The 23,792-nt window shown below is 43.1% G+C and overlaps 1 protein-coding gene across 2 annotated transcripts in view; it reads right to left on the bottom strand.

Annotated features, from left to right (window-relative positions):
* The window catches only part of SORCS2 (sortilin related VPS10 domain containing receptor 2), a 639,263-nt gene that overhangs the window by 50,882 nt on the left and 564,589 nt on the right, over positions 1–23,792 (bottom strand). For both annotated transcript variants that reach the window (XM_075569815.1, XM_075569821.1), the window contains exons 13-17: positions 21,496–21,603; positions 15,225–15,345; positions 12,690–12,823; positions 9,941–10,069; positions 7,511–7,682 (exon numbers count right to left, since the gene is read on the bottom strand). In XM_075569815.1, the coding sequence (XP_075425930.1) occupies positions 7,511–7,682; positions 9,941–10,069; positions 12,690–12,823; positions 15,225–15,345; positions 21,496–21,603 (664 nt within the window). The remainder of the gene's footprint in view (positions 1–7,510; positions 7,683–9,940; positions 10,070–12,689; positions 12,824–15,224; positions 15,346–21,495; positions 21,604–23,792) is intronic.

Genomic DNA, 23,792 nt, shown 5'->3' with positions numbered 1-23,792 from the left:
TCTCATAGTACTTCACCATATTGATACTTTTTCCATCATTTACAGGATCATTCTGAGTGGGGACTCGCCACTTACATCCTATGAGGAACATTTATGATAGTTTGTATTCACAGTGACTACCATCCACTGTTTGTCTACATTGTTGCTCCCTGTGTCTAACTGTTTATCTCTCCTATTTTAGTTTGGTCTTTGTGTGAGACCAAACACACTGTGGCAGCACTCCGGGACATCGATTTTATTGTCTTATATTGATTATTTGTGCACCCATATCCTTTGTGTGTGTGTGTGGGGGTGTGTGTGGGTGTATGTATGTATGTATGTATGTATGTATGTATGTATATATATATATATACAGTGGTCGACAAATCCCCCAAAAATCTACTCGCCAAACAAAAAATCTACTCGCCACCTAGTACCACACGTGTACTGCTTGGGCCAATAGGAGCTCGCCACGATGTTAAATCCACTGTCGAACACAGTATATGTATATGTATATATATATATATATATATATATATATATATATATATATATATATATATATATATATATATATATATATGTAGCCAGGTCTCCTCAGCCTGTCAGCACCCCCCTTACCTCGTGTCCGATCGCGGGTGCCGCCGAGCTCAATGGCGGCTCCGCAAGGCGATCACCGGGGTGAGGGCGGTCAGGCTCCGGCTCGGGGGTTGCCGGGGATACGTGCGGCCGGTTGCTAGGGCTGTGATCGTGTCACTGGACTCCCGGCACTCCCGGAGCCGGGTAGAGAGGGCGCTGCCATTAGAGAAGGACTCGCGCATGCGCAGTGATCGCGCATGCGCAGTGATCGCGCATGCGCAGAAGATAGCCCAGAGTCAGTTAGAGTCGCGCGAGTGCCAGAGCAGAGTAGGGAAACATTGAGGCGGCCCCAATGCGTGCACGCGGCCCCAATGCCCAGATAGGCTCTATGGTATTACAACTCCCATGGAGCATAGCGAGGGAGGCATCAGGTGCCTCATAGGAGTCAATAGGGCTGCAGGATTGCGCTGGAGGAAAGGATACATTTCGCGGGCTTGGACCACGCTGAGAGTCAGAGTCAGGAGCAGCCCCGGGAAGGAGGTAGGGTGCAGGAGTCAGGGACTCCCTGCACTAGGCCAGCAGCCCTAAGGTCCAAGTTAGCCCTGATTCCCCACTAGGTTAGTGAGTGTTGCCAGGGACAGCCCTCAGGTTAGGGACCCTGTCACTTACTGTAGTTAGAGCTGGGGAACAGAAAGGGAAGAAAGGGACAAGTGGGCTGAGTGTTAGTCTGCAGAGCGTTGCTGCAGGAATTAGGGGAGCCATAGCCCAGGGTCCGCGTTGCGCGTAGTATGAGGCAACTGGGGGGTTCATAGTGGTAACCAATCCGGGGAGCCATGGCCCAGGGTCCATGTTACGAGTAGGGTGGGTGCAGGGACCTACCTGCATAGGATAGGCAACCCCGCAGGCCCTAGGAGTTTTCCTTAAGCCACCTAAGGATGCTGTGCTGTAGGGATGGCCTATAGTACAGTGTGTGTCACGTTGTTGTAGTGTTAGATAGGGACTCAGCGGATGCTGCGGTTCCAGTGAAGGAGTTCGGGCTCAAATCGGGGCCACAGAGAATATCTCCAGGTTGGGATCAGACAGAATCATCACGAGTCTGACCCTTTGTGAAGTGGTTGCTGATCCGAGCACCGGAGTGCTCGGCAGGTACTATACAGTCATAAGTGCACCAACAGGCCCATAGTGTAATTGTGACTGCGCAGTCACCCATTGCTTCTCTCTGCAAGAGTGCGGGACATTGGGTGGGACTCTATGGACACTGGGTGGGATCACCTGGTGTCGGGAAAGTGTACTGCGCGACTCTGTGGTAAGTGTCTCCTCTAGAGAGGGACACCTGTTATGATGTTATTGCCGTGATATGTGTTATCTTACGTTCCTAAGTAAAATGTATTAGTTATTACCCCTTAAGTTGTATGTGATTATTGTGATTGTCCTGCGAGGAGCCACTCCCCCTCTGGTGGGAGCCATCGCAGGTGGAGGCACTGTATCGAGTAAGTGGTTACCCCTAGTATATATTGCCCCAGGTTCCCCGTGGCGGAAGCTCAGCCCTCCTGTGAGCCAACAGGTAACGCACCACACACCTGGTAACACTATATGTTTCTCCGCACCCACAGTATAATCTGCGATTGGGGGGGGGAAACCCGTTACATTTGGAGGCGCTGCTGAGATCGACCTGGGGTGCACTGTTTCAATTGTTTCAAATTTGCCCAATTCATAATTTTCACCATGTTTGCGGAGTCTGGACGCGGGGTCCTGATCTGGGCTACGAGGCAAGACATTAGTCCCCGACGTGTGGTGGCCGTAGGAGTGAGCATATGCGTAAAATCCCAGGGTGGGAGTACACCTGTATAGTAGATGAAGAGCGAGACCCCACCTCCCAGTGGTATTCGATACTTTTTGTGGTGACCTCTGAGTGGGATATATGCCTGTCAGAGTCCCCCTCCATGTTGTTTATGCCCGGGTGCCCCCCTGAGGGCTACTCTTTAGTATACGCTGACCCCGCGCCATGGGGACTTTCCTCAAGTGAGAAGCGTGCACGTGGTACCGCGCTCAAGGTGCAGAATGACTTTGCAGAAAATTGTCCGGGATTGGCAGGAAAATCCTAAGCCCCGCCCCTGCAACACGAGTGGCTTAGCACCAAGCCAGAACGAGCCCTTGATAGAAAGCGCCCCTCCTTTACCGTCCACCGGGGGGAGTAAGCTCAGTGAGCCCCAACCTGTAACTTCTGTTCACCACAAGGGAGATACCGGAGGCAGCGATATATCCCCTCCGCAGTTTGGAGTCTGGCGGACAAAGGCCAGGGATGTATCCATTCTTTTGTGTCAGTGCTTACAAGAAGACCTTATTATGTCTGGTGGTAGGGCGTATGATGTATACAAGCGAATGGTAGCACACAAGGTGGAAAGGGAGAGCGAGGACGGGTGCATACGGTGTGTCTGTAACAGATGTGACTGCCCACTTTGTACATTGGCCTGGGGAGACAGGTGTAAAGATTGCGGGGCACAGTGCATGAAGCCTGTACTGCTGCCGCCTGCAGAATTCTCCAGTGAAGAGGTTGAAGTTCCATCGGTGGCAATGCGCCTACCGGCGAACCACCCGGTGATACAGAGGAGACGGAGGAATGTCTGGTAAGGTGTCTATGCCCCCATCTTCTTTTAGTGATTTCAGCGACCAACCACTCGTGGTGATGCGCCTGCCGGCGGACCACTCTAGTGAAGTCATCAAGCCAACTATCTCAGTGACAGTGAATCCTGATATGGGCCCGTGTGCCCTACAACGGCCGGTCTGGCCTACAGAGGTACCATCGGTCCCAGGCTTGGGATCAGTACCTGTTGACGACGACAAGGGTGAGTTGACTGCCCCAGGGGTGTTGAGTGTGAGCCTCCAGGTGACCGCGGAGCATGATAGCTTCTTAAGTCTGGACACCAGGGCGAATGGCTCCACTCGACATCGCGTCCTGGCGGAGGTGTCCCCCTTAGAAGATAGCTGTCCCACAGTGCGAGTGGAGCAGTACCCACCGCATATCGTTCCAGATGAAGAGAAACCCAGTGCAAGCCAACAGAGTGGTAAGGAGCCCCCTTGTCCCCACAGGCTCCGATGGAGGTGGCCGTGAAAAAGGCCAGAGTTACGGCTCCTGAACTGAGTATGAGCCCGTGCGCTCCAACCCATATGGTCCCAGGACTGGGATCCAACGCTCCCGAGTTTCAAGACAGTGAGTGGACTGCTCCAGAAGTGTTGTGGACAGGCCCCAAGACAGCCAATGTGGGAACTGACAGCGTCCCCGAGGACCTGTTGGCCACCGGGAGTCACCGCAGTGGTAAGGTATCTATCTACCCTTTACCCCCTGCCAGGTGAAGAAGAGACTTTGAGTAAAGAGACAGTGTTCAATTCTCGCTTCTCAGTGGAAGCCTCGCAAGTAGGTAGGGACAAGGACTGTGTGGCAAAAGATCTAGTAGAAGTTGCCTCCTTTGAGCCCAAAAAGAAGCGGCCCATCCGCCAAGTAGTGGACCGCAGGAAAGGTCCTAGCCGTCTGGCCTGCCGCTTCCAGGCCGTGGATGACCGGGTAAAGGCCGGTTTGAAAGACACTGTGCTATTCCTTCCACCAGGGGGAGGAAGTAGTACTGAACTGGTGACTGTTATCCCAGAGTGTGCTCTCCAAGAGATCCACCTAGGGGAGGCTTACGGACGCAAAAGTGAGGTACCCCCATGTGATCAGTTAGGGGCACCCCACAAATGGTCTCAGCAAGCAGCTGATATTCAGCTGGCCTCGGGTATTATGGGGTGTAATGTGCCATGTTTCAGGGATGTTGCAGTCGACCTGTTAAGTGTACCGGTTATTCAATGTAATTTTTCATTGTGTAAAATTGTGCCGAGTGATGGCGTTCCCCAAGTGGGGACGTTGGGTTTTTCACAAGGGGGAGGATGTAGCCTGGTCTCCTCAGCCTGTCAGCACCCCCCTTACCTCGTGTCCGATCGCGGGTGCCGCCGAGCTCAATGGCGGCTCCGTAAGGGGATCACCGGGGTGAGGGCGGTCAGGCTCCGGCTCGGGGGTTGCCGGGGACGCGTGCGGCCGGTTGCTAAGGCCGCAATCGCGTCACTGGACTCCCAGCGCTCCCGGAGCCGGGTAGAGAGGGCGCCGCCATTAGAGAAGGACTCGCGCATGCGCAGTGATCGCGCATGCGCAGAAGATAGCCCAGAGTCAGTCAGGGTCGCGCGAGTGCCAGAGCAGAGTAGGGAAACATTGAGGCGGCCCCTAAAGACTCGCGCATGCGCAGGGCAAGCGCAGGGCAAGCGCGCACGCGGCCCCAATGCCCAGATAGGCTCTATGGGACTACAACTCCCATGGAGCATAGCGAGGGAGGCATCAGGTGCCTCATAGGAGCCAATAGGGCTGCAGTATTGCGCTGGAGGAAAGGATACATTTCGCGGGCTTGGACCACGCTGAGCAGTCAGAGTCAGGAGCAGCCCAGGGAAGGAGGTAGGGTGCAGGAGTCAGGGACTCCCTGCACTAGGCCAGCAGCCCTAAGGTCCAAGTTAGCCCTGATTCCCCACTAGGTTAGTGAGTGTTGCCAGGGACAGCCCTCAGGTTAGGGACCCTGTCACTTACTGTAGTTAGAGCTGGGGAACAGAAAGGGAAGAAAGGGACAAGTGGGCTGAGTGTTAGTCTGCAGAGCGTTGCTGCAGGAATTAGGGGAGCCATAGCCCAGGGTCCGCGTTGCGCGTAGTATGAGGCAACTGGGGGGTTCATAGCGGTAACCAATCCGGGGAGCCATGGCCCAGGGCCCATGTTACGAGTAGGGTGGGTGCAGGGACCTACCTGCATAGGATAGGCAACCCCGCAGGCCCTAGGAGTTTTCCTTAAGCCACCTAAGGATGCTGTGCTGTAGGGACGGCCTATAGTACAGTGTGTGTCACGTTGTTGTAGTGCTAGATAGGGACTCAGCGGACGCTGCGGTTCCAGTGAAGGAGTTCGGGCTCAAGTCGGGGCCACAGAGAATATCTCCAGGTTGGGATCAGACGGAATCATCACGCATCTGACCCTTTGTGAAGTGGTTGCTGATCCGAGCACCGGAGTGCTCGGCAGGTACTATACAGTCATAAGTGCACCAACAGGCCCATAGTGTAATTGTGACTGCGCAGTCACCCATTGCTTCTCTCTGCAAGAGTGCGGGACATTGGGTGGGACTCTATGGACACTGGGTGGGACCACCTGGTGTCGGGAAAGTGTCCTGCGCGACGCAGTGGTAAGTGTCTCCTCTAGAGAGGGACACCTGTTATGATGTTATTGCCGTGATATGTGTTATCTTACGTTCCTAAGTAAAAGGTATTAGTTATTACCCCTTCAGTTGTATGTGATTATTGTGATTGTTCTGCGAGGAGCCACTCCCCCTCTGGTGGGAACCATCGCAGGTGGAGGCGCTGTATCGAGTAAGTGGTTACCCCTAGCATATATTGCCCCAGGTTCCCCGTGGCAGAAGCTCTGCCCTCCTGTGAGCCAACAGGTAACGCACCACACACCTGGTAACACTATATGTTTCTCCGCACGCACAGTGTAATCTGCGATTGGGGGGGGGGGGGAAACCCGTTACATATATATATATATATATATATATATATATATATATATATATATATATATATATATATATATATATATGCAACATTAATTTCACTCAATGAGTTTTTATATATATATATATATATATATATATATATATATATATATAAAAACTCATTGAGTGAAATTAATGTTGCTGATACCACAGTATCTGGAATATTATCCAACGGACACGTACCAATTCCCTTCTCTACCTGCAAGAACTCCAAAGTGCTTCTCCTATTTATTTTCTTTATTATGTATTTGTTAGTCTTGTTACAGACAAAAGGAGCCTTTCCACAATGTTTAAAGAATTGGGTTTGCATTCTAATTGACTGGATACCGATTTTATGATTCGTAAGATGAATTTAAAGGCATAATATGTTAGATATTTCCTTTGCTTTACAACAAAAAGGTTATTTTGAACAACTGGTAATTTAAATCAGCAGTATTTTCTAGCATACCTTCAAACCCTAATCAGTAGAATGAGTATGTTACAGGATAAGCAGATAATTTGCACATAAAATGATAGAAAAAGATAATCGAAAGTCTTGTGCCAAGGCCAGAAATGGCAATGATGTTGTTTCCTCATATTTTTTTATCAAGATCAATGTTTATCTACACCTCCCTATATTATTACTCAGATGAAAATGTAGCAATACTGCTTAAGCTGCCGTGTTAATTACATCTCCTATTATTTGTAAAATTGTAAACACACTTAACAACCACATAAATATTGAAACGAAATTATTCCCGCTCCCGTTCACCGTATCTCAGTTTGTGCTTCAAAAGTATCTCAGCAGGACAGAGAATAACAATATAAATGCTCCACCACGGGCGCCACTTAATTATTTAACAAGGCATATCATAAAATTAAAAACAGATTAAATGGTGCTTCCGAATAAGATAATACATGTATGTTGCATAGCATCACAAAACAAAAAAAGCATGTTTTCCACAGTTATTTAGGGAAGATAGGCGGAGATTTATTAAGCCGGGGTGTGGTCATCACACCCCGATCTGGTGCTAACTCCATGAATGTGGTGGCTTGATGGATACCAGCCATAAAGCTTTGACTTCAAATTGCACTGGTTCACAAGATGGTTACTGTTTAAATGAAGGCTAAGACGGATTGCTTTCTTCAATTTCCTTAAATAAAGATATATTCTTGGTATTAAAGTGGTTCAATAAGTGATGGCATTTGTTCACTTAAAAACCCCCCATTATTTTCATGCACTGTCGTTTGTTTGTGAGAATGAACATAGCTATTATTTTGTCCCCTTTCGTGTTGAATTTATGATAATGACGCTATTTCACTTTCACTGTGCTTGTTGAAATAATATTACTATATGGTACCTGATCTTGTTGAACAATAAATGTGATGTCTTCTCCAGGCTTCACAGATATAGAGTCCCCTTTGATGGTGATGCGTAGGCCTTTTGGAGCAATTAAAGGACACTGATACCGAACTAAGTTTTCTTGAAGGTCAACTCCTCCTTCACACACATTGGATACCACTTTCCTATACCTGCATTAAGCACCAATGTGCAACACAAAAGATAACAATTAAAATCCTTGTCTGAAACATACCCACTATGGGTTTGCTAGATATTATATAATAAGTACTGTACTTAGCCTCAAAAAACAAAGTACAGTACACATCACCCTAACAAAATATAACTAATATTAAATGTTTCCGTCTTTACATTTATTTGTAACGTAATCATTTTGGGGCAAAGAGAAGTATTTTTTATCTTGCGTTTCTTTGTTTCCTTTAATTAAGGTACTTTTGCTACTGTTTCTCCCACTGTGCACCCGATTGTAAATGAGAGTCAATAATAGAAGTTTTACAAAACTCGCATCTTATAATGTGTATTACATTTTTCTTCTCTCTTTCTGCTTTTATATATATATATATATATATATATATATATATATATATATATATATATATATATATATATATATATATATATATATCCACTAATCTGTTTTATACCTATTTGACTAATAATCTGCTCAGGTTAGCACAACTCTAAACAAAAAATAGTGCAGTGTGTCAAAACAAAAGCATAAATAGCATACTATGTATTGTACCATTGTTATAATTGTGAATTGCTCTCAAAATAAGACTTAAGAGTTCTGTGACGTACACTGCAGTTAGACCACAAGCATCTGAAATAAAGGTATATGTAACTTACAAATGTTTTTGATATGTAATTTACCTCAAGGTTAGTGTACACAAAGTCAAAGAATATATTACAAAAATAACTGTTTGCTTTTCTGGAATAGACAAACAAAAACAACTTGATGTAAACAGAAACCCTACTTCAGTTGCCTGTTCTGCTACTGACCTTCATTTCTAGTGACATTTATGGCTGTGATGCTTGGAGTTGGGTCTAAAATAGAAAGGCTACTAAACCTTCAATTGTGCAATATACAATACAAATGAGAAATGGAGTGTTATGTGGCTAAGTCTTTTCCTTTCTTTATTAAAACTATGGGATATGTTGGTAACCAGACTGCAACTTTTAAACCAACTTCTAGATGAATTTACACAGTTCTGCTAAAACATGAAAGAACCACCTAGTGTGGGACACCCTCATATTTTAACATCACACATTTTCCAGGGTGTCCACTCCTCTGAAATTCCAACATAACTGTCACTGATGACCTAATATAACTTTCTCATCCCCCCTCTTTTGCTACACAAATTAATTATTTGGCCCTTCTTGCCTTAAACAACATAGGAGGCGCATTGTACTGTAGCATCTGTCTTTAGTTGTGGACCCTGAATACACTGAGTGATGGAAATCTAGCTTTTAAGCCTGGTAATCGAAAGTAGCTCCAACACTAGTTCTTGGGTGAGTTATGGGCGTGCTTCATTACAGATTAACATCAATAAAATGGTGTCATTCCATACAGGCAAAGCAAAGATATTGCAATTAAAAGCTGAAACAAGTAGAGTGTTGCAAACAGGAAACTGACACTGAATTGTTCTCGACATCATTTTTGCTTTGCTAAAAAGGCTTGTTCTTACAGAAATCTAAATCCCTTTTAAATTGGATTGTCCTAAAATGTAAAACAGTCAATTACTTTATACAGGGCAGTACTGCTTATTCTACTGGAATGAGCTTCTTACCCTTCAATGGTTTATATGCTCTCGGAATTTCATGAATATCTGCTCAGTTGGAAAACACGAACACTGAATTTAATTAATACTGTAGTTCATTTGGAATGAATTTGAAATCGGGAGTAGCAATCCTGTATGTGCTAGATTTTCTATCCAATGTTTCTAAAAGAACCCTTTGACATAAAAAAAAAAACCCCCACGAAAAAAGATCACTTTCATAAAACCAGTTAGTAATTTATTGTTTTGGAATATACTGTAATTGATGGAATAGTTTACAAGTCCGTTACCTTTTCCTATTCTCCTCAGTGGCTTGAACCATGGAGGATAGCATATTACTGCTTTTCTGAATAAATGAGATTGATAACTCTTTTTTTGTGTGCAAGTGGGCTGAACAGATAATACATGCCCTTGTGATTTAGGTATACATATAGAAATTGCTCACCAATGGCTTTCAACTTATATGAAGGATGATACCTGTTTTTTTTATGGTATGTGATTGTGTACAGTAAATTTATGTTGCATGCAAAATTTTATTTCTAAGCAGTTTATTACAGAAGCAGAACATTATTATTGAAACACATTGTATACTTTTAGCAATGGAAGATTCACATATTCTCTGTCATCTGCGACTCAATACAACTGTGAGCACTTACCCTGAGGTACTTGTATATGTCTGTCCTAACATGCAATCTTCAGGGGGAGATTCTGGGTTAAACCAGAAGTCGGCAAAGCATTTATTGGACTCTGATTTGTGATGTGTTTCGTGCTCAAATCCATAATCACTGAAAGAAAAGGTACACCTGTGAGCAACTCATTATTTGAATAAATCTTATTGTCTTAAAACAAAATCAACATTTGAAACCAAACCAGAAATACAGATCTGCTCCACAGCTCCACGAGTCTAGAAGCCAATTGTGCCCCCACTGTTTTCAAAAGGGGCGACTGCCAAAAATGAAACACAAATATACACAATACATAATATTGTTACTGTACATGCCTCAGTGGGAAACCGGTTCCATCACAGAATCACGTGTCAGTTATCAGTGGGGTGCAATAAATGCCTTCCATTAATACAGTACATGACTTCATTCCAATATACTGTATTAAATGCATTTACTCTATTGGAATGGAGCTGCGCTACACATATAAGTACAATGAAGAACGAGTTGTATTTCCTCTTAAGCACAGGGAATTGAAGTTCCTGATATAGTTGACTATTTGGTGTATAAAATGATTGATAGCGTGCTGTGTGCTCTGTGATTTATGATACCTTGTGAGTTCTGTTATATTAGGGTGACCCATGCTACTATATACTGCTTCGTTGACTTTTGCTCTCTGTGATTTTGGAACACTGAACCCAAGTCTTGCACAGCACACAGTTATGCATAAAATGACTATGCCAGCGGGGATTTATACTATGTCAATGGGTGGTATATTTCAGAAACATGCTTTGCAAGGGCCCAGTTGGCTGTGAGCCAGCTCCTGATGCTTTCTGAGTCGTCCTTGTTGGTTGTTGCCATATACTGTAGGTTTACGACGATTGTCATAATGTTACACAATATTTGACCACGATTTGCAGGGAATAATTTAGACATTTTCATGTGTTTGACCTCATGTGATTAAGGCTCATGTCTTTATGGGGATTTGTATTTGCATCTGTAGTTACAATTTTTTTTTTCTGGAATATTTATAAATGCAACACATTTCAACATTAGAAAGAGCTTTGTGCATGTGGAATACATTTTACTACAGTGGTATTACATAACACAATCCTAGGGCACCGGTTAATAAATATGGCCCTTTACAGAATAATTCAAATGAATGGGATATCAGGTGTCTTCCAGTCCGGAGGGGGTTTTATGGAGTAACACTGCTTAGCCCTTTATGAAGTAACCCAGCGGAACGCAAAGTGGGGGGCGGGAGAATTTCCAGGGGGAGCGCGGCGGCTACAGAGGTCCCGCGCTCTCCCCCAAGGCACTTAAATTAAGTGCCGGGGGGGGGACCGCGTGAGGCCTCTGCAGCTTTACTTACCTGATATTCAGCGATGCGTCGCCATTGTAACCGTGGGGTCAAGCGACGTCACGTTGCCATGGTAACATGACATCACATGACCCTGTGATGTCATTTGACACCGGAGCCGAGGAGAGGAGAGGGGCTTGAGGCAGAAGGTAAGGAGGCAGGGGGGGGGGGCGCCAGTTAAAAACTTTGCGCACCCCTGAAGTAACAAATTGTTTCTGTCTGAAATGTTTCAAGGATTGAATAGCACTTTGTCCTGTTAAAGCAGCAGATCAGGCTGCATTGCGTTTTACATTTTCATTTTTTTATTTTAGGTTTGAAGAATAAGGTCTCCGGAGCTGAACTGTGTTAATTTCAGCACCTGCTCCTAGAGATACTTACCTCTGTAGCGGTGCCGGTATCCGTGTGAAGTTTAAATGTCCAGGTCACTCGGGTCAACAGGAAGCCACAATGGATGACGTCACAGCTTCCTATTGGCCCATGAGACATTTAAAGCCACCATTTTGGTTGGGCACGCAGTTCCCAGGCTGCAGAGACACCGGCACCCCTTAGAAGGTAAGTATCTCGTGACTTAGGGCGCCCCAGAGCTAATATTAACACCATTCAGCTCCTGAGACCCCCTGCTTCAATCCGGTGACAAAAATGTTAAAAAAAGTTAAACACAATGCAGTCAGTTCCGTTGCTTTAAACACAGTTTCAGGGGGGTGGGGGGAATGATGGGGATCAAAGTGTACCTGCTTCAATATTTTGACTTTATTTGCTTTACAAAATCGTGTACAGATGTAGCAGGTGTGCGCCAGCGGGTGCAATACTGTGGTAGCCCTGCACCCTTTTCAAATGCAGCTTGTGCCATTACAATGTCGTCTGACCCAGGCGGCGTGTGGTGTGTGCCCTACTGCCAAGCACTAGCGGGAGCATTAACAGTTGCACTTTATTAATACTATTAATTACTCCTTGAGAAAGGGCAGTTCATGCCCGAAACGCGTGGGAGGAGGTTTTTTTGTTTTTGTCTGTCCTGATTGTATTTATTTTTAATGTAACTCTAATAAAGCTTCAATTTTAAGTTTTACCTGGTGAGTCCCAGTATTTCGGAGCGACTGCGACATCGATCATTTACCTTTCTTTTGCACTTTAATAATAGACACTATATTTTAAACATTGGTATAGAGCTTTTGCTAGCAACCTCAATAATATATTATAGTAACAAAAATATTGCACCCATGTGAACCAAGGCAGCCCCCTCAACATGACAAAACACCACCAGGAAAAGGTCTCACAACAGAGGCTCAAGAAATTCAACCACCCAGCCCCATTGTAATCAAACTTCCCACATGACCAAATAGAAGAATAGCCGCCCACCGGAAACATAGAACATGATAAACTTACCATATGAAATCTGAGTCTTCACACTGGCAGATTTTAGATGTCAGAGCCGATGTAAAACTTCTTCCTTTGATGCACCATGAGAACGCATTTCTCTTTCGGAAGCTTCTCTGTTGACCCATAATGCAACGCTCACCCTAATAATAAATAGGAAGACAACGGGGCATATGTATCAAGGCAAAAGTGGTGCAAATCTGGGGCAAAAATCTGCCCCGTATGTATTTCAATGGAAACAAAATGCAGTATGGTGCAATTGTTTTGCCCCAGAGTTGTTCCTGGTTTGCCTTGATTCACATGTCCCGATATGTGGAAGTTTGTAGAATAGGTCAACATTTGTATTTACGTGTCCTTCTAGTGAAACATAATTAAGCAGCCCAAAGAGTTATGGATTCCCTATTACAAAAACTTTCCACATTGCAGGGACTGGATTATAAACATGAGTTCACCATCGATTTAATGTCCAGATATTAAGCATTCGATGGTAAAATAAATGTTATATTTCCGGAAATTGAAAAGAAAAATGATACCCTAAACTGAAAAAGCCTCCAAATGTTTTTCAATTTATTTGCATTCTGGTAGTTTAAATTGTTCTGGGAAGTTGTGTGACAATGAGAAGCCAGAAATATTTGATTCAATATTCAATTTGTTTTCACTTTGAACAAACTGTGATATTGTTTACTTTCAAAAGTACTAATTTATACTAAAATATGCAATACAGTTGATTTACACAGCAACGGGAAATGTCCCAGAAAGGGTCAAAAAGACGGCTCAATGCAATTTGCCCCAATACTGTAGGTTGCAAACTTTAGGGAATGTGTTTTGTTGTTGTGAAGTAATGTACAGCACATTGTATTTTGATGCCATTAAAGTAGAGTTTGTGTGGTTTATTTATCAAAATCTTTGAGCTGCAAAACTGGAGACAAAAACGGAACAAAACTTACCAAACAAACAAATTTGCATTACAAACAATGGGGTATTCTTTGATAAATCTTGTCAGTATATATATATATATATATATATATATATATATATATATATATATATATATATATATATATATATATATATATATATATATATATATATATATATATATATATATATATATATATATATATATATATATATATATATATATATATATATATATATATATATATATATATATATATATATATATATATAATTTTTTTTTTTTTTTTTTTAATGGGGTCGGCCCAGTTTTGCTTTTGGTAGGCTTTGATAATTAACCCACTAAGTATTTGTCTCCAGCATTGTCTTATATTACCATGCTATCACTTTACAAAAATATGCATGAACATAAGAACATGCAGCTACTGTGTCCTCAATACTCCATTCTAACGCAAATACTACACATTTTCTGTAATCTACAGTAAGCATCTTTCAGCGTGTGTGCACATTGTGGGATGACTGTTTAAAATATAGGCCCATATTTACTAGGCGGTGCTATTTCATTAGACCCCTAGTGGTGGTGGAAGACACCTACAGATTTCTTGCCCATGAGGTGTCTTTTGGCGCCAGAAGATGTATTATGGAAGCATGAGTAGCTCCATGGCTGATACTTTACACCTCATACATAAGCCTGGGCCCCCTGCAGACGCATTTACCAGAACACTCTCCTACTGTCTCTGTATGTTCTTCCTACGAACCAATTAGATTGTAAGCTCTTCGGAGCAGGGAATACAGCTCAACCCCGTTATAACGCGATCCGTTACAACGCAAATCCGCTTATAACGCGATGCATGCGTGGCTCCCAATGTTCGTATTTATGAATACTTTACAACATGATTATTGGTGTCTTAAATACTTGATTGTACAATGCATACAATTGTATATTATTTCTAACGCGATCCACTTATATCCCGATGTGATAATGGGGATCCCAAGCACAGCGTTATAAGGGGGTTGAGCTGTACTTTTCTTAAATGTTACTTTTACGTCCGAAGCACTTCTCCCCTTTATGTGTTATTTATATTATTTGTTAGGTATATGATTGCCATATGTATTACTGCTGTGAAGCGCTACGTACAATAAAGGCACTATATAAATAAAGACACACATACATAAATACTTACATGGCATAGCATTGCTTAGTAAATATGGCCCATTTTCTTTTCAGCTATGGATTTGTGAGGGAACTGTTTTCTGGGATTTATTCTTTCTAATTAGAATTTTTTTTTTAACATATCTTTATGCGAATATATTCAACTCTAAAATATTTGTCATTTTTTTTACTTTTGGGAAAGTCACAGAAACCTTTTTCAGATATTAAAAGAAACATCAAGAAAAAGTGAATTTTTCTAAAGATGTAACAACATTATAAATAATACTAATAATACTAATGATTAATTATGAATAATAAATGGTTATCAGTACGAACCACTATCATTACATTTCAACCACTGATGATAGAAAGGACCATTCCGAACCCCAACCCAAATGGGGATGACAGCCCCCAAATATTTTCTGTCCCCCCTGTCAATGTTGTCATATCTGTAGCGTTAATGGCGTTAGTACCTGCGGATTTGAAAGGTTCCAGGAATCATAGTCGGCGTCAGTGCACTCTCTGGAGAACAATGGTCTAAAATCTACTTTCACCAGCTCCCAGTCTGAGCGGAAGCTTATGTGCCCAAACACTCTGTGCAGGAATATAAACAAAAGGGAACACTTTTACAAAGTAATCAGATTTCCAATAATAATGTGCATTTCAACAATTTTCATTGGGGTTCCAGTTACCACACTCACAGGTGGGCGTTTTGCGTTTGTTTAAAGAAGCAAAAAAGCCGTCTACGCTGATTACCATTTCTTGTGTAGCACATGTCCTGCCCCCCCCCCCTCTGGTATATCTTGGCATGGCTATTGCTAGGTGTAGTACTGGTTACCTGTGAGGTACAGGAGAACTGAGGTACCCGCGATGGTGTGGGGGAAGACAGGTAGACTTTTGGGAATTCCTCTGGTTCTTTCTTCTTGGTGTCAGCATCTCCAGACATAGGGGGCTTCAGCAAGGCTGAAGGCGGTCCCCGCTATGACAGTCCTTACTTTAGTTTAACCCTTTGGCCAAAGCATCCCTCCTCCAGCAAGGCTGCAGCGGACTCCTGTAGGGGAAAAAAGGGATGTTGTCTCACCCAAGTGCAGGTAGGAGATGTCATCGGTATGGATCTTTTCCTCAGCAGTGATGTCTTGGCCTGCGCTGACGTCCTCCTCTGGCGCGGGGCTCTTCCAGACCTCCGGCAGTACCACAGCCTTTAAGACGGATGTCACAACCTCATGATTCTGCTGCTTCTCTGGACCAGCTTCTCGATCGGACGAAGACGTCGGTAAGGACACATCCTCTGGGCCGCGATGTCGGGATGTCCGGCACCCCTTGGCGGTAATTGGCACGGAGCAGGCCTGCTCTAGCACCACCAAAGGAGACACACCCAACACCCCCGGGGCAGTCGACTCACCTGCCAGACTTACAGTCTCTGGTTCTAGTCCTGGAACCGTTGGCATCGATACCGCAGGGATCATCTCAGGTACAGTAACTTTGGGACCTTGGTGTCCAGATACTAGGGTACACAAACCCATAGGAAGCCCAGCCAGGTACAAAATTCCACTGGCCACTTCCCAGGATAGTACAGAGGCAGTCAGCAGTATCGGTGGAGTGTGGTATGCAGGGGCCGTACCAGCAGGCGCAGCATTTTGATCACTCAGCAGCATCACCTCTGCAGGGGGCACGGGATTAGAAGGCCACAGGTATTGCGTTCCAAAATGTTGGCATCGGGCCGTTGTGCTGACCTCTCTCCCCCAGGTAGTCTGCAGTGAGAGCATGCACACTGTAGAAATTGCCGTCCATAAACGGTTGCCACCAGAAAGCATCCTGGCAAGGAAAAGTTCGCAAGATCTAACTCTGACATGGTGTTGGCTAAAGTAGATGAGGTAGACCCAGCAGAAAAGTTGAGGACTTAGCAGCAGCTCCTCACTTGACAACAGCTCTGCGGAAGTGAAGCTACACAGGGTGTGGCAACTCCACCCATAGGTTGAGATAAAGTCCTGATTGGTCACAAGACATGACTCCTCCCCTAGGTGGAACATGAAGTTGAGGTGGGATGGACCAAGCAGTGACCAGGCACCGGATGAGCCAGTCACAAAGAGGCGTGGCTACACTTTCCCGCCGAACAGGTTGCAACTTGTTACAAACTTTTTGCATTAAAGGGTTGCTTGCTTCTTGTAACCCACGTGGTCCTACTGTTTTGGCGGGAGTGCAATCTTGATTTCACTACACACTCTATTTTCAGAGCACTGCAATAGAGCTAGAATACAAGTACACAGGGTCCCCGGTGATGTGTCAGGGGCCCTCACGGTACGTTATGAGAGGCCCATCCCATGTAGAACAAAATGTGGGGTAACAATGGTACGCCCCCAGAAGCACAGTACGTCGTGCATGGTGCACGGGGTTCTCCAGAGCCTGAAAGGTCCCATCCCAGAAACACAGTCTATGTGTATTGGTACCCAAAAGTCCTCACGGAATGTTGTGAAGGCCCTGGCCCATGTTCACAAGTATGATGAAGGGTACATGCTCCCCGGTGATGCCTTGGGGTGCACCCAACTTGCACAGTCTATGTGCACAGGTACACAGGGGTCCTTGCAGTGCGTGGCTTTTTATTTGCTGAACATTGTATTACAAACTTATATAGGCAAGAGTTTCTGTAGAGTATTTAGAACAGTGAACCACGCCACAAGTGTTGGAAAAAAAAGAAAGCAGCTGGATTACGTCTGCGGAGTGATACTTAGCTTCTCAATAGTACAAGATACTGAGCAGAGGCAGAGACAGCTGATTCAAACCAATGTTTAAATCCAACTTAATGCATTTCCTTGCTTAGAAGAAAGCATCCTTTCTATATCTATATTTACAGAACTTCCTTTGTCACCACTATGTGGTGCTCTCATACAAGCCTTGTTTCTCTTGCCCAATAAGTATTCTAGAAAAAATTCTATATCAAATAATAGGAAGAACTGGTGTTTATTTTACTAATCACTTCAGATACAATTTGGAGCTTTGAGCGTATTTGTATGCACACATTAGTAATCTTCAATACGTAAATCGTGCTACATTAGCAACGGGTGTTTCCCTTGCACTTGCTGTTTTCAATTGTAAAAACTTTCCTCCATATGTTTATCACACCATGGATCTCAGTTATATTGTGACATAATTGCCATCATACTAGAACACTAATAGCTCAAAGCAACATTCAAAATGCTTTATTTAATCAAATCTGCCATAATTTTCTACTTGCTTAGTCTTATCTTCTTCAGCACATCAAATGGTACCTTTTAGATTCGGTATAACCTTTGAAAATGTAGGACACTTTTTAAAACATAAATGAAAAGGTTAACAAAATCTGTTACTTAGGTGAATGGTTTTATTTTCCTTTCATCTCCAATAAACTTACTACAGTAAGTGTGCCTCGTGTCTTTATGAATCATGTTATAGACGTTTTATAATGTATTTGTAGTATAAATATTATATATCCAGCTAAACTGCATTTTTGCAGTTAAACTGACAATATGACAACCAACATTTTGAAGATGTCTCCAATTTTAATTAGCTTGTCTCAATTAACTATTTCGGGAGTGGTTATTGGGAGTCAGTGGCAGAGAAAGGGATTTGTTATTAGATGCATACATTATAATAGAATGTGCCACGGTCTGTGGATGGCATTTTTCTCCCATTTACCTAAGTCAAAAGTATGTGCTGTGTAAGAAGGCATAACCTTCTCCGAATAATATGCCTATCTCAGTTAACACGTTTCTTACATGTTAACATTTCAAACAAAATAAAAGTCTCCTGTGTCACTTTCTGGAAGCCCAATAGCAAAGCCCCAGGATGAAAATAAATAAGTACATGAGGCAGATATTGTAGAGCGATTATAGATCAGTTACCTTGGCTTCGAAGACATCTCAAAAGACTGTGGCTACGATAAGCCACCAAAGATTGCACTACAAACGTGTCTTGTGATAAAAACGACACAATGGAATTATCCCACACTGCGTGTTAAGTATTTTTCAATACTGTGCAGCACAGATTTAGAGACGAAACCCTGTTTTAAATTATAAAATAAAATGGAAAGGTGCAATTGAATGCTGGATAGCTAACATGTAAAGACCCCTCCTTGAAGGTCGTCATGCCCAAGGACAATCTTTCTATGCCAAGATTACTTCAACAGGAAGGAACACGGGAGCTTTGAAAGTATGTTTTTAAAATGAACATTTTAATTTATCCTGAGTGCAAACAGTTTGAAGTCTAGAGAGAGAGTGTCACATGTGTAAGTTCATGGTTCCAGCTTGCACAGCCCAGTACATTTTTGATTTGTTCAATATGCTCTTTTATAATGAACATATTTGTAATTTTTGCTCTGCCTATTTGTTATCACCTCTGGCAAGCCACCAAAAACCTTGTAAACTATATTTTCTTTGGCTAGACTCCCTGATAAATAGCCCTGAAGATTCATTTCTACTTATCCCATTGTCTTTACAGTATTCCCGGCATTGGGTTCATGCTGTGTTTTTAATAGTTTTTTTTCATCGTTTTTTTTTTTTTAATTCAGGATTAAAGCAGGGTGTCTCCAGAGCTGAACCCCATTAATTTCATCTCAGGTGAACCCCTACTTCTAGAGATACACACCTCCTGTAGGGGGTGCTGGTACCTCTTGCAGTTTTCAGCTTCCTCCTCACATGGACCAATAGGAAGGCGAGCCTGATGATGTCACAGCTTCCAAATGGCCCGCAGGGCGAGGAAGCTTTGAAAAGCAGACATACAGTGAACCCTAGAGTGGCTACTGGCACCCCCTACGGAGGTAAGTACCTCTGAAAGCAGGGGGACCCCAATGCTGAAATTAATGGGGTTCAGCTCCGGAGACCCCCTGCTTCAAATCCGTATTAAAAAATGGGAAGGAAAAAAAAAAAAGAAAATGGCATGGACTGCCTCTTTGATAGAAAGCTGATCTATGCAATCTCTTTCCTTCCATTGAATGAGAACCGTCTTATCATCTCTCTTTCCACTCCCAGATTCACAGCATAGTCTCTAGCTATTACCAAATGGGTATCAAATGGCTATTACCAAATTTAGCTTATCAAAATTGATAACACAGGGGTCCGTTCATTAAACTTTGATAAGTTTTCGTTGGTACTGTATTATTTCCTAAATTTGAATAACCAGAGATATTGAAATCAATATATCGAATTTTATATATTTTGTATTACCTACTTCAAGCAAGTAATATAATGTAGTATACGAATAGATGATAACAATAGCCAAATAACAGTGATAACAGTAATAATCAATATATTAATGCCTCAGTAGCCAAAGTGGCCATGCAATCCAGTTTCCAGAGCAAAAACATACAATAATAAGTATAACAGCCCAAATAATATAAAAATGTTTAAAATAACATATGAAATATGTTGTAATTACAAGTGAAGATAGTATCCATGGTCTTAATGAATACATCAATATCAGGGGAATAATTGCTAACTTGCGTGCACTTTAAGCTTATAGTATTTTCCTTATGTGAGCTTCAGATCCCTGTTTCTTATTATGATATGTAACGGGTTTTTTGGACTAGCCTGACCCACCCAATCTCATATTGGCCCCTGTGGTCCAACCAGTCCCCATTACAGTGTGATGTCTGGTGGTGGACCTGTTGGCAACAGGACTCCTGAGTCTCCCGCATGATGTTGTGTTGGGGATTGCCAACCCAGACAGGCAGCTGAGGTAGTGTGCTTGAGTCCTACCTATATCCAGTGCAGCGCCTCCACCTCATCAGGATCACAGCTTGAGCTTGTGGATGGTCCTGGTGAGGAACTCCTCTGTGGTGCTTCTCTCTGTGCAATCACTCCACACTTACACACGAGAGTATATTTCAACAGGAACATCTTTATTTGCACGGTGGGCCAGCTGCCCTCCACAATGGGTGAATTTAGCCCTCCATTGTTCACCGTACTTCCCTTTGAAAGGTATAGTCCTCCTAATGTAGGGATTCCCTATCCCCGCAGGGATATCTCCCTGTGACCAGGTCCCTGGTCACAGTTCCAAACACTGTCCTTCTAACAGCTTCTTAACTCCTCCTCCATAACTCAGCACACACACTCTTACTCTCCACTTCCAACTCGCTAACTTTTGATCAGTGCTATGCCTTATGTATCCTCTGGGGCTGACACAACTCTGACATCACTAACCGTGGAGTCAGAGCCTGTGACCACTCCTATCCATACATAGGGCACCTCACCAGGGTGTGAGGGCAAACCTCCATGATTACTGCTGGCATGCCCATAACTTACCAGGCCTTACTGTCAGCAGGAGAGATGACTGCAGCCATTTTACAGCATGGCTACAGATATATGGATACTCTAGTAGTGTTCAAAATAAAATGACCATGCAACCATCAGAAAACCATAGTCACTACTGACAGTATGGAGATACAGTAGTACTCTACAGCACAGATCTCTGTAGTTTCCATTAGATTAGATTGTGGTTTTAATGTCATCACACCAGCCAAGTATAATACTAGAGCAGGAGTGGCTAACTCCAGCCCTCAAAGACACCAATAGGGCAGTTTTGAAGGATATCCGTAGTCCAGCACAGGTGGCTCAATCAGTTGACCGAGCCACCGATTGAGCCACCTGTGCTGAGGCAGGGATATCCTTAAAAGTTTACTTGTTGTCCTGTACCGACGTCATTAAATATTGTCTGCCTGAAAAGAATCAAGTTAACAAAAGCTTGTATGAATGCGACTAGACAGCAACTTACGTCATGACCAAAGTCTCATCTCCTGGCTCACTGAGCAGTCCGTCCACGAACACAGAAGTACTGGTGAAGTTGTGTGTGCTCCATGTCTGGCCTTCGTCTACGCTGAATCTGATGAGAGAAGAGCCTAATTCAGGGGTGTACTATTTGCAAGAAACTAACTATTAAAAGATCATTATATCCATATCAGTTTTACCACTTATGATTGACAGACACCTGAAAGGAGCAATTCATGCAATATCCTACATGTTTTTTTTAAATAGATCAGTTCTGTAGTATTATGTATATAATACTTTTTTTTTTTTCAATTCAACTCAATGTCATTTTTAATGAGTTTCTTTTTTAATATAGTGAGCATCCTTTGATTTCTATAGCAGGCTTTCCCGTTTGTGATAATTTGTTACCAATGTTCCCAGCAGTTTGAGCTGCAAACTGTAACAATAGATAATATTACTTACTAATATAAGAATACATTGTGCTGCTGAGTTACGCTGACTGAAGGATTGATTGATCTTTGCTGATCGATCACGGGAGAATTAATCTATCAGCAACTTAGGTAATTAGTTTTCAATAAAAAGGTAATGAAAGGCTGCATATATTAAAACAAACTAAAAAAAAGATGTATTTAAAGTGCCACTTGGACTGCCTATTGAAATCAGTGCATTATACTAGTGTCATGCCTCATGTTTGCGATTGGCATTTGGGCTGAGCAGAGGTGAGATGCCTGTGCAGTGACAGAAATGTGCTGCCAAATACAGTAGAGTACAAAACGATTCAAATAATCCCATTGATATTCATGTGTCTTTAAAATCATCAGGTGATGATCTAATATTCATGGATAGCTTATTCGATTTTTGTGGATCAAGGGCAGAAAAAGGAATTGTCTTCAGCCTTTCCTCCGCGATACACGGGGACAACAAGCTTTGGCTGACAGCTGCTGACGAAATCACTAAAGCTCTTTCTGTCACATGACATTTTTTACTGGAAGTTTCTGGGAGATGCTACTATCTGGAAGAAAGGATTCTGGGCAAGAGGGAGCACTAGTCTGACCCAGTATTGGTTATTCCTATGTTCTTAATTGTGTCTATTCAACATGGTGCATAGTAACGCCCAGGTAACGAGTCAGTAACTTCCATTCACTTGAATTACTTACTGTCAAGCTTTATTAATCCTATTGAGTGTATCAGAACATATTGGTCACTGACAGATATTGTTGATAGTAAAATGTGGCCGTAACCCCTTTTCTGTGATATTTTGTTGGATAAAAACAAAGGTGGTGCTGTACTCTCCATGGGTATATGGATCACATACATACAGCAGAGACTGTGACTATTCTAACACAAACCAGTGGCAATCACCAAAAAGACACAGGTACACCCAGGTACATGTTGGGTACATGCCTTAAACTTGCCTTAAACTAGACCTAGCATTTCTGCACTGATTAATGGCCGATCAGATTAACAGCGGGGGTCCCTGGCAGTGAATGGGACTGCCAGGGACCCCTGCTGTGTTAATCCTATGGGTCATTGGTCAATGCAGAAATACCTTAAACTTGCCTTAAACTAGCCAGGTTACACCCAGCACATACCCAGAATGTAACCGGGCTAGTTTAAGGCAAGCTTTAGAATAGTCGTGGTCTCGTCTGCATATGTCCAGAATGACTTGCTGTACATAAGGACCACCCTCTGTACTGAAGCCTTGCCAAGTATTATACTGTTTATAACATGAAAAGGTGCCATATCCAACGTTGTAATATTACATTAAAAACAAGTAAACAGCTAGGGTTGGGTTGTGTATTTTCTTTAAATGAGTTTACAAACAGGAAGGCCACACAGCAAGATATCAAAGGGAATACATCTATCAGGAACCAGGTACAATAATTGTGTTGTGCTTCCCCTTTGGTAAGTTTTTGTGCATATATTTGTAAACTTAAAAAAGAAAAAGCAGTTTGATATATATATACAGTGTATATCATGTTCAATTCAGAGGTCCTTCTGAGCTCAACCTCAATGCCCTTTGCTTTGGGGGTGCCCAGTTGCTGTAAATCTCTATTTAAATCTCCCAGGCAGGTATACTTGCCAAAGAAGATCAGTATGGGCGCTGCGGTCAGCCTTTGTTTTGGCCAATAGACCCAAGAGATGATGTGGTGACTTCCCACTGGTCACCACGGCAGCCATATTTGTATTTTCTTTTTGCCAGTAGCTGGCAAAAAGGCACAGTTTATTCTACCAGGAAACAGAGGGCTCTGAACACCATGGTACACCCTGATATGTTAAAGGAAAAAAAACAAAAATACGTTC

Source organism: Ascaphus truei, chromosome 1 (assembly GCF_040206685.1).
Source record: "Ascaphus truei isolate aAscTru1 chromosome 1, aAscTru1.hap1, whole genome shotgun sequence".
NCBI classification, from domain to species: Eukaryota; Metazoa; Chordata; class Amphibia; order Anura; family Ascaphidae; genus Ascaphus; species Ascaphus truei.
This window is presented reverse-complemented; position numbering and strand designations above follow the sequence as displayed.